At 34.8% G+C, this 22,562-nt stretch overlaps 2 protein-coding genes across 2 annotated transcripts; one reads left to right on the top strand and one right to left on the bottom strand.

The window, feature by feature from the left end:
- Positions 1–2,077: 2,077 nt before the first annotated feature.
- LOC108035399 (uncharacterized) lies at positions 2,078–2,362 on the top strand. The gene has a single exon (XM_017111021.3). The coding sequence runs from the start codon at positions 2,117–2,119 to the stop codon at positions 2,261–2,263; it is 147 nt and encodes a 48-aa protein (XP_016966510.1). The 5' UTR covers positions 2,078–2,116; the 3' UTR covers positions 2,264–2,362.
- Positions 2,363–21,456: 19,094 nt separating this feature from the next.
- LOC108035409 (uncharacterized) lies at positions 21,457–21,736 on the bottom strand. Its single transcript, XM_017111032.3, has one exon. The coding sequence runs from the start codon at positions 21,725–21,727 to the stop codon at positions 21,575–21,577; it is 153 nt and encodes a 50-aa protein (XP_016966521.1). The 5' UTR covers positions 21,728–21,736; the 3' UTR covers positions 21,457–21,574.
- Positions 21,737–22,562: the final 826 nt, after the last annotated feature.

Genomic DNA, 22,562 nt, shown 5'->3' with positions numbered 1-22,562 from the left:
TATATTTATTTATCCATGATTATTTGTAGTGTTTTGCTTTTATTATTTCTACGCAAACTAGTCTCTCAGTTTTGAAGCTATTGCAAAAGAAAAAAATATATATAATAATATATATATCTTTGGTATTTTTTAACATATAACCTTCTAAGCTTGGAAATAAAATTTCTTAATCGGTTTTGAATTTTGAATTAAATTTTATCAAAATCGGACGACTATATCATATAGCTGCAATAGGAACAATCGATAACTTAGTGGTAAAATAATATGAAACAAGAAAGGAAGTTAACTTCGGCAAGCAGAAGTTTGTACACCCTTGCAGTTATAAAAAATAATCAATAATTTTATTATATTTAATTCGAAATTCCTTAAAATATAAAAATATTATTATAAGATAATATATCAAAAAGCCCCAAATCTTTAATTTGTTTCATGTTACTTACCACCAATTATCCGATCGTTCCTATAACAGCTATATGATATAGTCGTTCGATTTTAATAAAATTTAGTTCGAAATTCAGAACTAATTAAAAACACCAAAGATATAATTTTTATTTCATGTTTTCCGACTAATTTTCCGATCGTTCCTATGGCAGCTATATGATATAGCTGATTTTGATAAAATTTAATTCGAAATTCAGAACTAATTTAAAATGTTTATATCCAAGCTTAGAACGGTATACGTTAAAAAACACCAAAGATATACTTTTTTTTTAATTTTTTCCCCGATAGTTCGGATAGTTCCTATCCGATCCGGCTGGTTCCGACTTATATACTACCTGCAATAGAAAGAAGACTTTTGGAAAAGTTTCAGACCGATAGCTTTAAAACTGAGAGACTAGTTTGTGTAGAAACGGACGGAAAGACGGACGGACAGACGGACATGGCTAGATCGACTCGTCATGTGACGCTGATGAAGAATATATATACTTTATGGGGTCGGAAACGTCTCCTTCACTGCGTTACAAACTTCTGTCTAAAATCAATATACCCTCTGCAAGGGTATACAAATTTTAAATGGTTAAACTAAAGTTGATTATTTTTTATAACTGCAAGGGTATAAAAACTTCGGCTTGCCGAAGTTAACTTCCTTTATTGCTTTCTAGTAAATTGATTTAATTGGTTGTCTGGTGGATTTAAAATAAAAAAGATTTTGCCGCAAGCCAAATATTCATTTGTAACTTCCTTGGAGTCTCTTCCTAAGTCTTAACTATTATTGACGTAACTTTGTGGTCTCGGAAATTCACAAGAGCGCCTCACTGTTTGAATCACTTATTGAACTAAGTCAACCCTTAAGAAAAACAAAGTTACATATCTGCATTTGTTTATGTTTACGTAAGGGAATACGTAACTAACATTAGCTTACAATGATCGCTGAAAAACGCTGATCAAGTAAAGATCAACAACTTGTATATATTTGCCTTTCGGCAGCTGCAATTTGACTACACAGAGAAAAAATGGAACAATACCTGTTTTCTATTGCCATTTTATATCAAAATGATAAGAATTCACATCAATGGTGCAACATCATATCAACTACAAATGTTGATACAGATATGAATACTTGACATGTAAAACGTAATATCAAAAGGTATTTGTCTTTGTGTATTTATGGTTTAGTGCTATTAAGTTTTTTTTTAATTGTCGCGGTCACTGTGTCACAAAAATCTTTTATAGAAAAGTAAAACATTTTGCGCTGACTATTTTATTTCGCAAATGTTTAGTATTAAATTTACCAGATTTTGGCTAATTTGCATAATTGACTTCTTTGACATCGCAACTTTAGATAGCTGGACTACACTCACTGCACTACAGCAAAGTCAAATGGCTGGCGAAGTGGACAAGCTGTGCAAGTGGGCGTACAGAGTTTCCCTGAGACATCCATCAAGGACAAAAAAGTTACTCCTGGAGCGTAATCGACCATACATTAGCCAAGTCCTCGAAATATGTTTATAACGAACCCGAAATATATCGAAATTTAATAATTGAAACAAATAAATACCCGATTGAAGACCATTTTTAATATTTTTCTCTGTGTACGATTGGTTTTAGTTAGGGGATATTTAAAAGCCGGAGAGCCAAGACTCTACCCCTGAGTTCGAAGCGGAGATCAGCGGAGATGATTGCCACAACGGTGTGTTTTTACCTGGTGCTGTTGGCCATATTAATGGCGTTCCTTTCCCCATCGGCAGATGGTTGCTTCATTCTGTTGGCCTGTCTGTTGAGGTCCCCTTACTGTCCGTACAACACCACATCGTCTGGATAATAGAGTATACATTTTATTTTTGCCCCTTCCCACGCCAAATAAATACTACTATGCCTTAACAAAATTATATTATCATAATAAATGTACAATTGCTACTTAGAGGCTATTTTGTTGTTTGTTGCTGTTGTTATAACACAGTAAAGATGTACATACAATGTGTTTGCAATAAAACAACACCATATAATTTTAACTTGTGGCAATAGCATGTTCAATACCCAAAGGCTCTTTTTGACTAAAATTACGGGAGTTATAATTAATATTACTGTTAATACATTGTCGACACTATAAGAGCCCTTCAGCTGCGAAAATAAAGTTTAGCTTGTTAACCACATTGGGAATAACTAGTGGTATGTCAGCATGCACCAGTGAAGAACAAGTGCCACTCAATACAGACAATTCTGTGGGGTGTTCGCTTTATCACAAGTGAAAATTAAAATAAAAATTGTTCGAAGTCACTCCGGGCTTCACTAGCTTCTTAAACACAAGTGCAATTTCTTCGGAAATATTATATTTTTTTTTTTTACTTTTTACTTCATTTAATTTTTAATTAGACTGTGTTATTTAAGTTTTCTGTTAAATTACAGTTTTCCTAAAAAAAAAAGATCATGTGTTTAAAAAATGTGTTTTACTTGTATACTTGAATATTTACCTTTTTAAACTGTGTAAAACCCTTTGCGGGATTTTTTATTGGCACAAACTATTTCATAATGCCACCTTCGGGTAAGGGAACCAGAATTCAGTAAAACCTTGAGTAAAAAATACAATATGGATTTTGTTTAAATGTTGATATTAAAATGTCAGAAAGGTTTTTAGCTGCTCGGGCTCCATGAATTGGCTTTGGGAGGGTCCGCGATTGCGAGATTCGCCAACGGTGATAGATCGTCCCCTTCATTGCCAGATTCTGAATCGCTAGAGAAATATTCCTTACGCGAGTCGTTTATGAGTAGTCAAACGTCCGCATAAAAACAAAGAATAAATCAGTCTGCCGCGTTATACCGCATGTTATTGCATAAAAACAGATTTATGTAAAATCGGAACTGAATACAAAATTATGAACTTAAAGCTAACAATAGGTTTTCCCACAGCTGCCTCAAAAATGGCGACTTTAAGTACGGTTAACTTAGTTAAGTTATATAAGTTATATTAGCGTCTGGAGATGTCCCTGTTGAACTGAATGTATTTGTAATGCAATAAAATATATTGTACTTACTTTCCGATGTTCCTTCTTGGTGTCTCTAACTTAATGGAGGAGAAACGCATTCAGTTTTCCAATTTCAAGGTGGCAATACACTGAAATAGATGTTAAATCAACTTTAAGTGTTTAAAAAGGTATAAAATTCAGAAGTGTGCAGTCGGTGCTTACTCAGAGGCGCCACAATGTTACAAGTTGACGTTGCCGACTCGTGTCAAAGCTTCCACCGCAATTCCCAACCTCTTTTTTGGAAATCTTGTCATTCGTGGCAGACTGAAGCTTGCGGGGTGGGGAACTTATGCGAACCCAGAACCTTCAATCTGTTTAGGGTGCCAAGATTGAAATTCAAATTTACTGGGTGCAAACAGAGGGAAGATGGCATTTAATTAAATATCACTAATACGTCGTAGTGCGGCTTGGACGTCTGGGAGCTATATGTTGTCTTATTAAACGCGGGAAACACGTCGACTTATCATGCGAATGCGAAACGGGACTAAAGTACAAGTTTTGGCAGTAAGCCAAGATTTATTGATGTCTTTGTCCACATTCCAGAGCCCAACAAATCGGATTTTAGTGAAACAATAATAAGTTAAAATGTGTAACTCAGTTACCTTTCAGATGTTTCCTTTTTAAGAACCTCATTAATTACCCTGTTTAACAGTTTTCAAAACATTTTTACTAACATAAAAAGAAGTTAACTTTGGCAAGCCGAAGTTTGTGTACCCTTGCAGTTAAAAGAAATAATTAACTTTTGTAACACCAGGTAAAATTTTTAAGGAATTAAAACAAAAAAATAATTTCAATCTTTTTTTAGACCATTTTTTTGACAACTATATTCTAGAGTAGTCCAATTTTTATTAAATTAAATTCGAAATTCCTAAAAAAATGATATTCCCACTAATATAAGGTATTATGTCAAAAAAACCCAAAGCTATAATTTTTTCATATTATTTTCCCAACAATTTTCCGAGCGTTCCTATGATAGCTATATAATATAGTCGTCCGATTTTGATAAAATTTAATTGGAAATTCCGAACTAATTAAAAAATGATATTTCCCAGCTTAGAAGGTTATACGTCAAAAAGCACCAAAGCTATAATTTGTTTCATATTACTTTCCCATCAATTTTCCGATCGTTCCTATGGCTAAGATGGGCTATATGGCTATATGAGAGCTATAATATATAGTTGTCCGATCTGGCTGGTTTCGCCTTGTGTACTACCTGAAATAGATAGAAGACTTTTGGGAAAGTTTCAGCCTGATAGCTTTAAAACTGAGAGACTAGTTTGCGTAGAAACGGACAGACTGACGGACGGACATGGCTAGTTCGACTTGCCTAGTGACGCTGATCAAGAATATATATACTTTATGGGGTCGAAAACGACTCTTTCACTGCGTTGCAAACTTCTGACTGAAATCATTATACCCTCTGCAAGAGTATCAAAATATTGACTCTGATTCTGATTCGTAAATCTCCAAATCTATCTCGGTAAACGGCAATGAAACCGTCGCATTCGTAGACTCAAACAGTACGCGAACGCTAATTCGTAAATATTTGCTGGATTGAAAGGACAACGTACCGGAAATCAGCTAAAGCAACTTCAAGCTTATTACGTTATCAAAAACACCGTCTATATTGCAAGGTTAAAAAAGGAATAGCTTTCGTTGCACCAAAGACCGTGAGTTGGCGCATTGTTAAGATGTGTTATGACGATTTTGGACATTTCGGTCTGGTTTCCAAGAATACGGAAATACGTGAATGAATATATCTCAACATGCATTGAATGCTGCTATTACAAATTCAAAGGAGGCAAACCCGAGGTTGCACGCATTATAATGACACCGATTCAGTTCCAGTTTGACCGTTTGCTGGAAGCAAACTTGGAAATACGCTTATACCATAGAATATGAAGATGAATAACGCCATACGATTTTTTTGCACACGATTTTTTGGTGCTGGCTCTATAGCTGGTGCTCGTGTTGGCTCTAAAAAGAGAGCGCTCTAGAGCTAGCCGCTCTCATGCACGCATACAGCGACAGAACACGATTGTATGTGTGCACATGTATTCCCGCGCATTGTTATTGTTCAATTTTCGCCGCAGCCCGCTTATTGAGCAGGTTGATTATTTTTATATTTATTTTATTTCATATTTTGATTTTAGAATAATTAAAATTATAATATTAACATTTATGTATGTATTTCTATATTAACTATTTAAATTATTTATGAAAAGGGGTAACAAAAGTCATTATTGAATCAAAATTAAATGGCATAACATCATTTAACAAAATGTTATTTTAATTTGAAATACTGAAAATGTAAACTGTAAAATTTTTCAACTTTACTAAATAATTTAAATAATATGCTTTTTAATATCTAAAACAGTTATATTAATTATACTAGTAAATACTTGAAATATTTAAAAATGGTAATATATTAAATATACGTACTATTAAATACATTAAATAAGTAGAATTTTTAAAATATTTAAAATGCTATTAAATATATTACTTAATTAGGATATACTACCTAAATATAAAATATTTTTAATGGCACAAAACCATTCAACCACAATTTTATTTTCAAAGAAAAAACAAAAATGGGTTATTTCCATAAACGGTACATATGTACATAATACGTACATTGTAACGAACACACTCGATGAGCGTAGTCCACCCTAACACCTCTGTCTACGTTTGACCGGTTTGCTCAGGGAGATGGGTGTGGGATTGTGCTAAGATAGACAAAAAGTGTCACAGAACTAAAAGTAGTAGACAGAGAGACGGTAACGATAAGAATTTCAACCCAACGCACATTGGGATGAAATGTCTTTATTTTGGCCATAACCGTAATATAAAAGCTAGAAAGTTGAAATTTGGAGAATTTGCTGCTTATACTATTTTTAAATTGCCTTGCCTCCCACATAATTGAACTGCAGTATTTATAAAATTTATATTAATTACACTTTCATGTTAGTAATACTTTTCTCTTTCTTATTTTTTATCCACAATTGTTAGAAAATTTTTTTATTTTAATATTTTTCCATTTTATAACTTATCTTAATCAACGAAGACTTAAAAATACGTACATAAACTTGTATTAATTTAAACTTGCTTCTTCTAAATCAAGATCAAAATATAGTATACTTTCAAACTCGTCTTCAACACTATATACTTGGGCTGCATCTTCCGGTTTTGGAGGAACTAAAAGTCACTTGGCAATGGGTGTGATTTTGAGCTCTTTTTTTGAGCGATGCTTGATAAGTAAGGATCAGAAGAATCCAAAGCTCGGTGAAATACGTCTGTTAAATTGTTCACTCGGCTATTTTTCCTGGCATGCAAAATCCTATCGCGCTTGTAATATTTGTTGCGAGCCTCAGATGCGTTTTCGCCTAAGCAACCAACAGGAAGTACAGATGATTTAATTATTTCTGGACCATGAACTAAAATTTTGTGGACCGTAGCGGTCATTGGATACCACGGATATTTAATTAAATGCAAACGAAGCGTTTCTTCACAAAATTTCTTAAACTTATTAAAACAAACGTCATATTCGCATGATAAAACTATCAAAATGATATGTAGTTTGTTTAAAAGCTCTTCATCCAGTTCTAATATTGAGGCAAATAATTTAACATTCGAAAATGCTCTTCGTGCCGTATTGCCATCGTTGGAATTTTCAGAACCATTCTGACTTGGTTTGTTAATATGTAACCCCATTTCAGACCAAAGCTTTCGCTCAATGTCCTTCTTGCGTACCATCATTATTTCTTTGTCAGAGTCCGTACTAATTCGACACTTTTGAATACTAACACGATATGAGATGTTGAGAACGAATTCCAAAACCCTAATCCATGCGTGGAGAGGACTAACTCCGTACTGATAAGAATTTGGTTTAGGCTTGAACTTTTGACTGTTATCCTCTGTTTCTTTTAAAAATTCCTTCGGACTGGCACCACAAATTGGACAGGATTGTGTTGAATTAGTGCCCGTTAATGTATTCAACACCTTTCCATCGATGAGCGTCATGTGGACTTCGAATAGAACTTCCACTCTCAATCGTTCCGCCTCAATGGCTTTAAGTCTTTTATTTGCGAATCCAAAAGAAATTTGGAATTCAAAATATGATCCCGGCTTTCTTTAGCAAACTCAATTTTTAGCGGCCTGCAATATTTAACGGATTGTGGACATCTGTTTCTCCAAATAATTCTCCCAATTTGATCCACCATTTGAAGGGGAATTATGGTAGTGACAAACAAAGATTGGTCCAGGCAAATGGGTTCGGTATCATTAAACCTTTGCTTATAAACGCTCTGACCGGTTGTACCGTCAAAACCATAGCTTACTATTAGCTTTACTTTATTTATATCAATAAATTGTTGGAAAACAGGCTTTTGATATAAAATGATCCGAGATGCTGTATGGTTCAGTAAGTTCTGCATTGGCACTTCGGCAATAGTATCGGATACGCTTATATCTATAGGCCGACACTTTTCCTTAGCTTCTCTCACCTTTTCGTAGCTTGGATATATATTGCAGTTCTTTTCGATACTTTTTAAGCGTATGTTAATATATGCTAGGGCCTCATCAGGTGATAATGGTATAGGCTCTTTCAATGAAAGTTGTTGCCTTAATTTTGAACTGTCAGGACTATTGTCGTTTTTAATATGTGAGAAATATCCGTATTTTTGGCCTTCTTAGCAGACATAGCAGCTGCTTCAACAAGTAGAAGTGTTGAATTTTCCTTTGCAAGTTCGGAAGCAAGTCTTCTTTTATGCCGTAAACTTCCTTCGTCATAAGAGACCCGAGGTCGTCCACCAAGATTATGACTACAATCATCTTTTGAATAAAATATTTGCTCCGATACAAGCCAGCTAGCATTTTCTTCTTTGAAACGACGAATATTTCAGTGCGCTTTGTTCAGTAGTCTCTTAATTTGAACAGTAAAGTTTTTTATTTTGTTTTTAATCACCTCCAAATCGTTTTCCTGAAAATCATTTGGAATTACTTCGACGCAAACCCAGTCAAAAGTAGCGTTGACATTGCGATTTTTATCCAGCCAAACTTCTAGTAGGTCACCTCGACGAATAGCAACCTTAATTGAATCTGTTGAAATATTTAACCCCCCCGCAAATTCCCGCAAATTATTTAAATGCTATCTGAATATACACATAATAACTCATACTACCACATAAGTTGTTATTTGAATCCTGTTGTATCTTGCTAGATATGCTCCACGAAACACAAATATTTTTAGGTTAGAATCAACAAAACTAATGTTTACGTATTACCTTAAAAACATGACAATACAAAAGCACATATAATTAAACACTTATACAAATATTTTCTACATACCATGCGAAATAATTTCCATTTTAAGGCATTTCAATTGGTCAAACTGTTTAAAAATACGAGAACGCTAAAATTTAAGAACTTCACTAATCAGAAAGCTTGCATGCACCACGTGGCAAGAACAGTTGACTTTCCACAGCTGGTGCAAGACGAGGGCTGCACAATAAAATACAAATTAAATATTTTCGATGTCTAGGGACATTTCTTAGCTTAAAATAATTGTAACATTATTTATATATTAACACGAACTTATTAGGTTTTGGCCAAAATAAAGACATTTCATCCCAATGTGCAACGGTTAAGATTCGGACGAGCAAGTGTACCTATCGTAGATAGAGGCCCAGATGGTAATGGCCTCCTTCTATACCCACCCTACCTGTGAAGTCACACCCTTGAACAACCGCTGCGCTACATTCTCAAAAGGTGCCCTCAAAAGATGACAACTTAATTCATATTAAACATCATGGTTCTTAATGTTAATAATCCTAACACTAGGTCTTAAGACTAAACGTTATTTACGTTCAACAACTCTCTATACGATTGTTTTTGAATGTACTATAAAAAAAAGAAAATGAAAAAGGATATTTGAATTACGTTACGAAATTACGATTACATTACGATTAATTAATACACTTCATCCAATACAAAAGCACTTGGGCTGGTTACATTTAAATATATTATATCATAAGCACACACGAGATATTGAAGGCTAAATAGGAATCGTAAAGTTAATTTGAAACTTGTCTTAAATGTATGGAATATAATAACTTAATGCGATACAAAACGAGTTGGCAGCTCCGGCCGACGATGAACTGGAACAGTTGGAATTGTAACTACAATTCCATTTAAACTACGGCGACCTGCAGCCGATTTGGGGGGGTGAGGTGAGACTTCACGCGGGTATGCACCGGCGATCCTGTTGCAAAATAAGAAGTAGATCACAGGGTGGCAAGGAAATATGATCTACCTCACGGCTTACGGGTAGACTTGGCGCTGAAGTGGGAATCCTTTAGGCCGATCAGTGCCGCTTGCGGGTTGGCGCTCTGCTGATGCAGAGATGATGGGTTATGGCGCGGGTTCTGGGCGTCGTGATGGCGCGGGTTCTGGGCGTCGCGCTGATCCAGTCGTGGCACCGATACAAAATGAATCCGCTGAAAGCGGCACCTGCTCTTTGCTGTGCGCAGAGGGAGGGTTCGCAAAACTGTCGCAATTCTTGGAAATCGGTTGGATGGTTCTCTGTTTTCTGGGGAATTCCAGTCAGATAATGACAATACTTCGGGGAAATTATCTTACCACCAAGATTGTGACTGATTTTGGATAGGATAAGCACAGACTAGCAAGATTACCACACGCGGAAATATGGATGCAATCGGATGAAACAACTTTTTTCCAGGGGCAAACGAACCGATCTCGATAGAAGCTTGAATCAAAGAGGCGGAAATGATGGCGTCTAAAGTGGACATATGCATAAAATCCCTAAATGTGGTATTTTTGGGTATTTTGTGTAAGAATCGGATCCTTGCTAATAGCAAGGTTGCATTTTAGGCCGAATGACTTAGCTAAAATATCTTAGCTAATACTTAGGCACAACATATCAAATAAAGCACAACATATCAAATAAAATAGGAAGCCACATTTGCGTATTTGTTATACGGGGCATTTTAAAAAAATGGAATTTTATATTAAATTATTTCGTACCCGAAACAAACATAAAAGGGGAATGCTTAAAAAGCCTTATTTGCAAATATTGGGTTTAAAGTAAGGGATGTAGTGTATGATCAAGGAGGTAACAACAGAAAATGTACCTCATTACTTGAGTCACCTTACTTAATTGAAAACCTTACTTTCGCTTCAATAATAAAAAATATACATAAATAAATATATATAAAATAAATACATACATATGTACATATATAACTCATACCAAAAATAATATAAGCAATTAAAAATTGAAAAAATAAAATCAAAAAGCTATAGTTTGAAAACTAGCTTTAATGGGGAACATGAATATGTTCTAATGTGTGTAATGAAAGCATTTCAAGTCGACTCGAAGGTCATATAAAATATATGACCCCATTACAATTGTAATGGCCTCTCCATGGTGTTCCCTGGTTACCGAAGTATACAATTATATTAGATAATATTTTATATGAATATACGTACATAGATGTAAACGGTAGCAAATTCGAGCGGCGATTTTAACTAATTTGTATTCGGCAAACTTTAAATAAAAGTGAAATAATAGTAACCATCACAAAAAAAAAATTAAAAATATTTTATTAGATATTTATTAGATATTTAAAAAACAATTATACGTCCAAAAAAGAAAGCAGCTGCCTCAGGCGAGCCTCTAAAGCTCGAACCACGTTACCGAGGACCATATATCGTCGTCAAGGTCCTTGAACATAGTCGTTATGTAATTGAAGACATCCCAAGTATTCAGATAACAGGGCGTAAATACTGCTCTGCTATTCCTCCAAAAGATTGTGTGAAGGAATTGAAATCTTCTGCAATAGTCCTAACGAGTGAAACAAGAAGGTATCCCAAAAATGAAAATATAAAACAGCAAGACCCTAAAAAATTAATTGGTTTGGGAATAAGGGCGGTGAAAAACCGAGAAAGATAAAGTTGTTCCGACGGATGCGTATAAATGCCACAGGTTATTAGCTTACTTTTATTAGAATTATTTATTAAAATCTGATAATCCGTTCAAAAGCTAATCAAGAAAAATATTTTGGGGACTTTTCCGAAAATTTGTGTCCCTTTGTTTCTGGGTTTTGGGCTATCTCAAACTTTATGGGACAATTAAAAATGTTATATAAAAAAACTTTTTTTTAAGACTTTTGGAAAAACCACATACCAGGAAATCCTAAAACAACCTGACTTCGAGGCATTCGACTGTAAGATAACCAAAACGCAGACACTTTATAATTCTTGTTATATATTTTGTCCCCCAATACAATACTCTGTTTCACTCTACGACTAACGAGTATAATCACCGTTTAAAATGTTATTTTCAAGCTATAAAGATTATATGTTAAAAAAAACACCAAAAATAAAACTTTCAAAAAGTTTTTCCCCGATAGTTCTAATGGCAGCTATAAGATATAGTTGTCCGATCCGGATGGTTCCGACTTATATTCTACCTGCAATAGAAAGAGGCCTTTTGAAAAAGTTTGCAAGGGTATAAGAATTATATCTTCGATGTTTTTTAACATATAAGCTTCTAAGCTTGGAAATAACATTTTAAAATTATTTCAGAATTTCGAATTAAATTTTATCAAAATCGGACGTCTATATCATATAGCATATAGGAACAATCGGAAAATTAGTAGGAAAACATGAAATAAAAATTATGTCTTTGGTGTTTTTAACATATAACCATATAAGCTTGAAAATAACATTTTTTAATTAGTTCTGAATTTCGATTTAATTTTTATTAAAATTGGACGACTATATCATATAGCTGTCATAGAAACGATCGGATAATTGGTTGGAAATAATGTGAAACAATTTATAGCTTTGGCGCTTTTTGACATATTATCTTATAATGTTGGGAATATAAATTTTTATATTTTTAAGAATTTTGAATTTAATTTAATAAAATTATTGATTAATTTTTATAACTGCAAGGGTATACAAACTTCGGCTTGACGAAATTAACTTTCTTTCGTGTTATACGAGTATATCAAAAAACACCGAAGATATAATGTGTTTCATATTATTTTCCCACCAATTTCCCGATCCTTTCTATGGCAGCTATATGATACAGTCATCCGATTTTGATAAAATTTAATTCGAAATTTAAGACCAATTAAAAAATGTTGTTTTCAAGTGTAGGAGGTTATATGTTAAAAAAACCAAATTTATAATTTTTGTTTAATTTTTCCCCGATAGTTCCGATCCGGCTGGTTCCGACTTATATACCACCTGCAATAGATAGAAGATGTAAACTTCTGACTGAAATCATTATACCCTCTGCAAGGGTATAAGAATTGAATATGTTTGGAAAATCGTCAAAGTCAAATATCATATGTTAAGTCATATGCTAACCCCGAATTTTGGCATGGCTGCCAACTCAGTTGGAGAAAGAAATTGGTCAACTAAGCGAGAAAATTACATTTACACTAAATGAATAACTTTTTACTTATTATAATTAATTTATCAAATTCGAATGTTAAATTCGGAGTCATAACCCTATGACAATAATTTATACTTCATTAAACTTTTATAGAGGAGTGTCTTTCATGTCAAAACGAGTCAGTGAAAAGTGGTACTATTGATGCGAGAATTTCAATATAACTGAGGACATCAAGTCATAAAACCTGTTGAAGTGATTAGTACGAGTAATTTAAAATTGGATAAATGTAATATTATACTTTTTCGAATGATTATTAAGGCTTCTTTGAAAATAATAATAATTATCCTGTTATTCGTAGAGTAAAAGGGTATGCTAGACAACAAGAACAACAGGTAGAAGGATCCGTATCCGACCCCATAATATGTATGTGTTCTTGATTAGGATCACTAGCCGAGTCGATCTCAACGCTGTGATCTCGGAAACTATAAAAGCTAGAAAGTTGGATTTTGGCATGCCAGGACCACACTAATGCCCACAAACGACCATATCTTTAGAAACCGTCTCCCACATGTGTTAATATTAGTTTTTCAAAAAAAGTCCTGAGATATTTTTATTAGTTTCTTTTTTAATTTTTTTTTTTTTGACCCATGCTATGGCAGCTACTATGCCGGTCTATTTCGACCAAGAGAGAGATTTTACCGCAATTTTCGACGGAGCGTGGCGTATCTTCGACCACCTAACACCAGAATGAAAACGTTGAAACCATTGCTAGGTGGAAATGGTATCAAGTCCATAAACTGCACAAATTTTATTTAATATCGGTTGCACCTACAGCAAATAAAAGTTCTGATTTCAACCTTTGGGACGAAATTGTATTATACGTTCTACTAAAAAAATACATTTTTCTTAATTTTTTACATTTAACACGCTTTATGAAACTTGTACAGCTAAACACAGGAATATTGAATAGCAGCGTGCCGAATGTAAAAAAATTAACAAAATGTATTGATAAAATTTAATTCGAAATTCAGAACCAATAAAGCTCCAAAGCTATAATTATTAAAGTTTATTTAGTAGATCGTATAAAACATTTTCGTCATAAAAGTTTGCTGTAGGTGCGATCGTTACTAGATTTTTACCTCGTTTGTTTTTGTTTGATATCAGAAGTTTTCGTGTTAAAAATCAACTATATAATTCATCTACTTTCATAAAATAAATAGTATTCAAGTTTCCTATTTGGGACATACTCGTACACCCTAAACAGTATGGATACGCAATAAGAAGTTTAACGCCCAGGCAGTGTTATATGTAAGGTTCTGAAATAGTACATATGGACACTTTTTGTTGTTGTTAAAACGTGACTTTACAACAATGTGTTGGATGTAAAACGTGAGGAAATGTCAATGGGCTTAGCACGAAATTTAGTTAAAAAAATATCGGAACAAAAAACTTTTGCTCATAATCATTAAACGATAGTATTTTGACAAAACATGATCTGAAATCTAACAAAGTATTTAAAAATACCTTTCTAACAACAAGCCTGTAGCTTTAGTAGTTCACCAGTTACGGGTATACAAGGTTTAGGTACTTATAGCTGATTTCTCGACAAACTATCTGGTTTTTTCAAAAGTGGTATTGTACACAGACAAAAAAATGCGTCAAGATCAATTTGATATGCGCATGGTAAGTTTGTGTTTTTTCGGCAAATATCAATTTTACCATGAAATAATGTCAAATTGATACCAAAAAATGTAATTTTCTCGAATTATCTCTTTTCGAATATTTCTTGACATCGCAAAAGAGAGGATAGAGCAATATGGCGGCGTTAATTACGTGAGTGGAAGCGAAATAGAATTATTCAAAATACGACTTTGCTTACTTCAAACATGTTGTCTCGCTTGCACTAACACGGTTTCCATGTCTTTTGAACTTAACGCCCGCGGAAAACGTTGTGCGATACACACATAGATAGGTAAGGTGTCTGTCTCTGATGCTGAAGGTCCCAGGTTCAAGTGCGCTCCAAGGCAGAGTACGCTTTAAGTGTTTAAGAATAATATCTAAAAAGTCCTTAAAATTGTTATAACAAGGCTGCATTCAAATGATTTCAGATTTCAATAAAAAAAATAAAAATAAATTGTCACGCGGAGGACTCGAACCACTAATCCTCAGGCCTGTGTATAGAAAACGAAGCGCTAGCCGATAGTTATACGATATTCGGAAAAGTAACACCACCTGAGAAAGGAAGCTGCGGTCACTATCGTCGAAAAAGAGATCGAGTCGAAAGCGTTAGGAAAAGCAGAAACTAAAGTTGGCAAGTAAAAAGTCCAGTCGTCAAGTTCTCAAAGAGGTCGTCGAGGGATCAAGTCCGAGCATAATGGTGCTTCGGAGGGTCAATCGTCGGTCAAGTCGTCTAAAAGCAGCCAGATTCAGCAGAATCCGTGCCAGTGTCGTCCTACCAGTTTATATCATAATCTTTTCTTAAATCCAATAATAAATAGGCTATAACGCCTCACAATTGGGGGCTCGTCCCGGTCTAAAGCCTTACATTTGAGCGCGATCCGGTCAAATTAGTTGGATACATCAGTTGTTGCAAATTGTTGTAAAATTCGGTTCGTCAAAAGGTCGTCAGAAGACAGTGAGTTCATGAGCGTGAGCGACGAAGGACGAGAAGAGCAGGAAAGAACACATGCTATAACACGCTCGCAAGCTCGCTACGAAAAGGAAGGTGGAAAAGAAGTCAAACAGCCAAAGAAAGGAAACGAGTTGGAAATACAAAGGCGAGAAGAGACGAGTAACGAGAGTCTCCAACAAATTATTCAGCTACTAACGCTAAAGATCCAAGCGGACCACTGCAAAAGTGGTTTCAGACTTTGACAAAGAGGCTGTTCCTGTGGAAAAATGGTTCAACAATTTTGAACAAAATGCGGAGGCATATAACCTGAATAAACAACAGAAATATGTACACGCCCGTGAAAAAATAACGATGTTGGCAATACTGTTCTTGGATTCGGAAGTAGTGAATACATTTACTCAGTTAAAAAACGTGTTGATTGGAGAATTTAGAAGAACAATGAGAAGTGTGGACTTGCAAGCCAAACTGGGAAAGAGAACGAAAAAGAAAGATGAGAGCTCCCAAGAACATATTCTGATTATGAAAAAATACCAGCACAGGGCGCGATCGACTTATTGGATACATTGTAGATGGGTTGGATATGCCAAGTGAATTCAAATTTAACCTGTAATTTGTTGTAAAGAATTGCACAAGCTCAAAGAGAAGTACGAGTTGTACCAACGCAAATGCATGTCCAATCAAATGAAGTCGCACAGTGGTGGCAAGAAAAACTGGCCAGTACCAGCCATAGAAATGCTCGTTGTTTAAATTGCGGATCGACGGAGCACCTGAGAAAGGATTGCAAGACAGATACGAAATGTTTTAAGTTTGGCGCTAATAATTTACAATAGCATGAGCGTTTCTGAACAGTTCAAGGCGATAATTCAGTCGTTGGTCGACAACTACAAGCCAGCAGAATCTCCGATTGAGTGTCCTGTGCAGATGAAGATCGTACCGGATGAGCAGATACAACCCTTTTATAAATAAAGAGGGTTTGTTTGTGTTCGGTAAAGCAGCGTTTGGATTTTGCAACAAGGCTGCGGTTTTTAACCGTTTCGTCAATGCAATTTTCTAAAAGTTGATACAAGAGGATTTCTTCCAGATCTATATTGATGATATTATCATATGTGCGCAAACAAAAGAGGAGTGCATAGTCAAGCTAAAGAATGTCCTGGAGGGGGCTGCTAAATATTGATTGCGTGTAAAATGGAAGAAATGTTCCTTTTGGAATAGAGGATCAGCTTTTTGGGTCACACAGTGGAGGACGGCAAAATCTGGCCAGGAAAGAAAAAAATACAGGCGGCTCAGAAGTTTACACTACCTAAGAACATTAAAGATGTCCAGTCAATTTTTTTTTGAAAATTTGTAGGAGGGTATGCGGTAATAGACCGGCCGCTAACAAAAAAAGATGCCGAGTTTATATTCGAAGCCGAGCAGACAAACGCAATAAACCAGCTATAAGATATACTGTCGAACGAACCGGTCCTAAAACTATAAAGCGCAGAAACACCAAACGAACTACATACTGATATGTCCATGAATGGATTTGGTGGCATATTAATGCAGAGATTCGAAAACGAACTTCATCCTGTAGCATATTCAAGTTACTCATCGATTGTGCAGCAAGATTTCTCATTTCAAGTTGAGCATCATGCAGAAGATAAAATGAGACAGGTCGACAGTTTAAGCCGCTATCCAGTAGATGTTTTGATAGTATCGTCAGAGATCTCAGTCCAAATAAAGGCAACCCAGCAAAAAGATAAAGTCACAGCCCTAATACTTTTCAAAGTATCGGATGGCAACGAGGTCATGGTCGTATCCAAGTCAATGGAAAATTAAATTATAAAGAAAGCACACGACGCACTTTTAAGCAGTATGGTTTTATCTTTGCAGCCATGGATGCTTTTACCAAGTTTGTCTGGTTATTCCCAACAAAAAGCACTGGAAGCGACGAGGTAGTAAAGAAGCTAAAGGAGTGGTGAGCTGTTTTCGGCCACCCAGTTCGTATCATAAGCCATAGAGGAGTCGCGCTTGCATCTAATTAATTCCAAGAGCGTGTAACGGAAAACGGAATCGAACATGTGTGGACTGAGTTGGTAGAGGAAATGGACAAATTGAACTGGTAAACAGGTGGATAATTTCAATGATAGCTAAGTTATCTGCTGAAGATCCGTGCAAGTGGTATACGTTTGTAGATCAAGTTCAAGGAGCTATCAACTCTCATGTCCACTGCTCCACCAAGAAGACACCGTTCCAGTTATTGTTATTGTTATTGCAATTACTGTTCAAAAAAGTTAGCAACAATGTACTGTCGTTACTGGAGGAAGAAATGGCCAATAATTTTTATCAAGAAAGAAACCAGATGCGTATGGAGCAAGGAGTCAAATTCAAGAAGCCCAGAAAGCGTTTAAGAAGAACTACGACAAGAACCGAGTCATGAAAAAGCTCTACAATTTATGGCTGCGAAAGAGTTGTCAAAGAAGTCGTCGAGGGATCAAATCCGAGCATAACAGTCGGTGCGTCGGAGGGTCAATCATCGGTCAAGTCGCCTAAGAGTAGCCAATTGCACCAGAAGCCGTGCAGTCGCCACCAGTTTCTAATCATCTTTTGTTAAATCTATCTAAATTTAATAATAAATAGGCTATAAAGCCCTACATAAATTAATAACATAATAAGTGCATAATAACCGGAATTCGTGTGCGGTTTTGTGTGGGGCGTCCTTTAGGCGCCTTTCATAAAGTAATGAAAGCACATGCAACTGTGTACGTACATATGTATATGAGCAGACTGACATAATAACCAAAACAATTAAAATGTACAGATAAATATACGAATATGTACTTTTAAAAATATGTGGAGACTTTAGTCAAAGTTACTTATATATGTTTATATGTATGAATAGTTTTTTTCGCTCGGTATAGAATCACATACGAACACACAAATGTAAGGACATAATTAGTAATTTAATTACATAATAATTTTGGATTTCAGATTGAGGTTTTACATTCGCAAAACGACAGCCACGTTCTATTCTATTAGTAAGCAGTACGGGATCCGAGCCCAACTTTAGTAAATACATTTATTGAGTAAACAAATTTATAACAGATTACTAGTTTTGAATATAAAAAAAGGTGTAAATAAATAATAAAAAAAAGCTAATAAAAACGTGAAAAAATTTTCAATATGTTTTTTTGTATTTTACAATTCATGTTTCACATTTAAATATCAAAATTTTATAAGTATAAGTTTTCACGTAAATTTAATATTATTATATCAACTGCACAATAATGTCAAATTTACAAAAACAACATTTCAAAAAAGTTTTACCGCTGTAATGTAAAAATGATATTACCGAAATATCGTTTTTAACATTATCGATCATATCAAATTGGTATGTGCCGTAACGGGGCCAAATTAATTTTTTTTTGTGTGCACGCATGACCTTAAAATTTTAAAATGGACTAAAAGTTAATTTTATTTATTATTTTGTATTTTTTTTTAAATATAGCAGTTCCTGAAAACATTTGACCGCTAAAAACTTTTTAAATTAATATTTCAACTATATATTGATGTTGGAACCAACCAACAAAAATTTTATTTTATGCTTCTATTATGGGCTATTGTTTTAAGAAAAATTATTTGACCCGTATATTACTGCAGCAATCATTTTTTTACATTGAATATTTTAGGCCATAAATGCCCAAAATTAAAATTATATATAATATATATTATATTATTAAACTTATTTGTTTTTTGATAGTGACTTCATATTGTATCTAAAAAAACAATCACCTTTATTTAGTCCACGGTTGGTTTCGAACCTGGTCCTTCCGCGCGAGAGGGCGGTGGCTCAACTGGTAAGCGTCTGCATCTGATGCGAGAGGTTCCGAGTGCAAATACCGCTAGTGCCGACCACAGCAGAGTAAGTTTTTAGAAAACATATTATTTATTATATTACTGATTAGTAAATCAGATTTACTTTACTAGATAAGAAAAATAAATTAATTGTGTTTCGGGGAGGTCTTGGAACTTCGAACCCCGAGAATAAAATAGTATCAGCACGCACCCATTGTTTCCCTGAGCCAAGTCCATATAATTTTATTTTGTGGCAAAATGCTTTTGTAAGTATAAGAATAATATCTTGATACTATGAATACTATTTTAGGCATTAAATTACTTAAAAGTGACAAAGTTTTAGACCAAAAAGGATCACATTTTTTTAGTGACCCAAAGTTTGCTCCAGATTTATGCCAATTTTACCTTAATTCTTGGCCATTTTTTAGCATTTTAGTAATTTTTTTCTGGCAAGTCAGACATGGCATGTTTGTTTTAGCAGAGTGCCAGACCCACTCTAACGCCTACACTGTAGCGCCTACAGATTTTAGGCAAGAACAATAATTTTAACTGAAATGTATATATCTTACATATCTTATGCCACGCCTACTATAAGGCCTACTCTATCGCCCGCCAAGCGCGCAAAACTGTGGTGGCTGCAGTTTTCATTCTAGAGCAATTTTTTTGTTGAAATGTATTTGTCTGCATAAGAATGTTGCCACGATCGGAAAATTGGTGAGCAAATAATATGAAACAAGAAAGAAAGTTAGCTTCGGCAAGCAGAAGTTTTTATTCCCTTGCAGTTATAAGAAATAATCAACTTTAGTAACACCATGTGAAATTTTTAAGGATTGTTGCTGACTTTCGGATCCGATTTTTATTAAATTAAATTTGAAATTCTTAAAATATAAAAAAATTATATTCCCAATAATAATAGGATAAGATTATATTTTTAAAAGCCCCAAAGCTTACATTTGTTTCATATTATTTTCCCACCAATTTTCCGACAGTTCCTATGACAGCTATATGATATAGTCGTCCGATTTTGATAAAATTTAATTCGAAATTCAGAACTAATTAATCATTTTTATTTCCAAGCGAAGGAGGTTATATGTTAAAAAACACCGAAGATATAATTATTTCATATTATTTTACCACTTAGTTTCCAAACGTTCCTATGGCAGCTATATGAAATAGTAGTTCGATTTTGATAAAATTTAATTCGAAATTCAAAACCAATTAAAAAACACCAAAGATAGTTGTCGGTATTTGTCCGATCCGGTTGGTTCCGAATTACAACTACCTGGAATAGAAAGAAGACTTTTGGGAAAGTTTCAGCCCGTTAGCTTTAAAACTGAGAGACTAGTTTGCGTAGAAACGACGAACTGACGGACATGGCTAGATCGACTCGTCTAGTCGCGCTGATAAAGAATATATATACTTTGTGGAGTCGGAAACGTCTCCTTCACTGCGTTGCAAACTTCTGACTGAAATCATTATACCCTCTGCAGGGGTATACAAAATGATATCCTTGGTGTTTTTTAACATAACCTTCTAGCTTGAAAATAACATTTTTTAATTAGTTCTGAATTTCGGATTTATCTCTATCAAAATCGGACGACTGTATCATATCACACAGCTGTCATAGGAACGCTCGGATAATTGGTGGGAAAATAATGTAAATTGAATTGAAGCAAATTATAGCTTCGGTATTTTTTGACATATTTTCCTATATTATTGGGAATATTATTTTTTGCATTTTTAGGAATTAGCAATACAATTTAATAAAAATTACACGACACTTACATAAATCTGTAAAAAAACGGTCACAGAAATAATGAAATAATTATTACAATTTTTTTTCATGTCACTCAAAATTTAACATAGTGCTAATAGTATTATTATATATTATATTATATATTATATTAACTTATTGATTATTTCTTATAACTGCAAGGGTATACAATATTCGGCTTGCCGAATTTAAATTCCCTTCTTGTTATTTCTCATAAAATAAAATAGTTTAAGTCGGTCCTTACGTTAATAAGTTAACTATGTACCGCTATCGTGCAACGGTAGAGTTAAAGTAAGCAGCAAACCAAGCAAAACGTAAAGGAGTCGGATGAATTGCAATTCTAGGGGGGTTTTTCTATTTATTATTGGCTTTCTTAGTTTTGATTTAGGAAAATTGGCCCATCTATGTTCACCAGCAATAAAATTAAGATGTTTTTATTCCGATTATTAGCCAGAGCCTGTTGTGGTGGTCCTAAAGGGACAGATTTCCAGCCGATATAGACAGGCCCACAGAAGAATGGTAGACTCAGCCGTGGGCACCAATAAGAGGAATAGAACGGAGACAAAAAGCAGGTAGAGACCTAGTAGTGAGATATCCATTTTGGCAAGTGTAAGCGGAAAAGCTGCCGGAGTGATCGATCAGCGCGTATTTATAGTCGCTGAGCTCGCTTCGTACCTATTTGACCAGATGCAACCTGGTCGAAATCGATTGACCTGAATCGTAAGAATAAACATTTGCACAGCCAACAAAGCCAGTGTAACCTTTAAGGGGAAGACTGCATTAGAGGCCTTAAAAAATATGTACCCAAACTATCTAAGAATGTACACCTAAAATGTCACAAGCAAATTCAAATTCAAATTTGTTTTTGTTTTCTCGGAACCAGACAACATTAATTGTATTCGGGTTCTAGTTGAGCCTAAAAAACGTAAGAAAGTTATGATTAACCCAATTTTCAAGGAAAAACGAGGATAGTCGAGAGCCTCGACTATCAGATACCCGTTACTCAGCATTATAGAGTAAAAGAAAAATGGAGATATGTATATAAGCAGCAAAGCGATATTTTAGGGCGCCACCTACCGGCTATTTCAGTAGATGTTATGTGGGCGGCAGACAGGTTTGAGCCTTTAAACCATTTTTGGGCGTAAGAGTGGGTGTGACACATTCAATAGGTACTGATGAGACAAACACATTTCAGTTAAAATTTTGTTTCTATCATAAAAACAGTGAGCGCTACAGATTTTAGCGGATTGTGGGCGTTCGAGTGGGCGTGGCACCACACACTTGAGCTGCGCGAGAAGCCCGGGAATCTGCATGCCAAGTTTGACTGTTCTAGCTTTTATAGTTTTCGCGATCTCAGCGTTCATAAGGACATACAGACTGACAGACGGACATGTTTAGATCGACTCGGCTAATGATCCTGATTAAGAATATATA

The sequence above is a fragment of the Drosophila biarmipes genome, chromosome 2R (genome assembly GCF_025231255.1).
Source record: "Drosophila biarmipes strain raj3 chromosome 2R, RU_DBia_V1.1, whole genome shotgun sequence".
Lineage (NCBI taxonomy): Eukaryota > Metazoa > Arthropoda > Insecta > Diptera > Drosophilidae > Drosophila > Drosophila biarmipes.
This window is presented reverse-complemented; position numbering and strand designations above follow the sequence as displayed.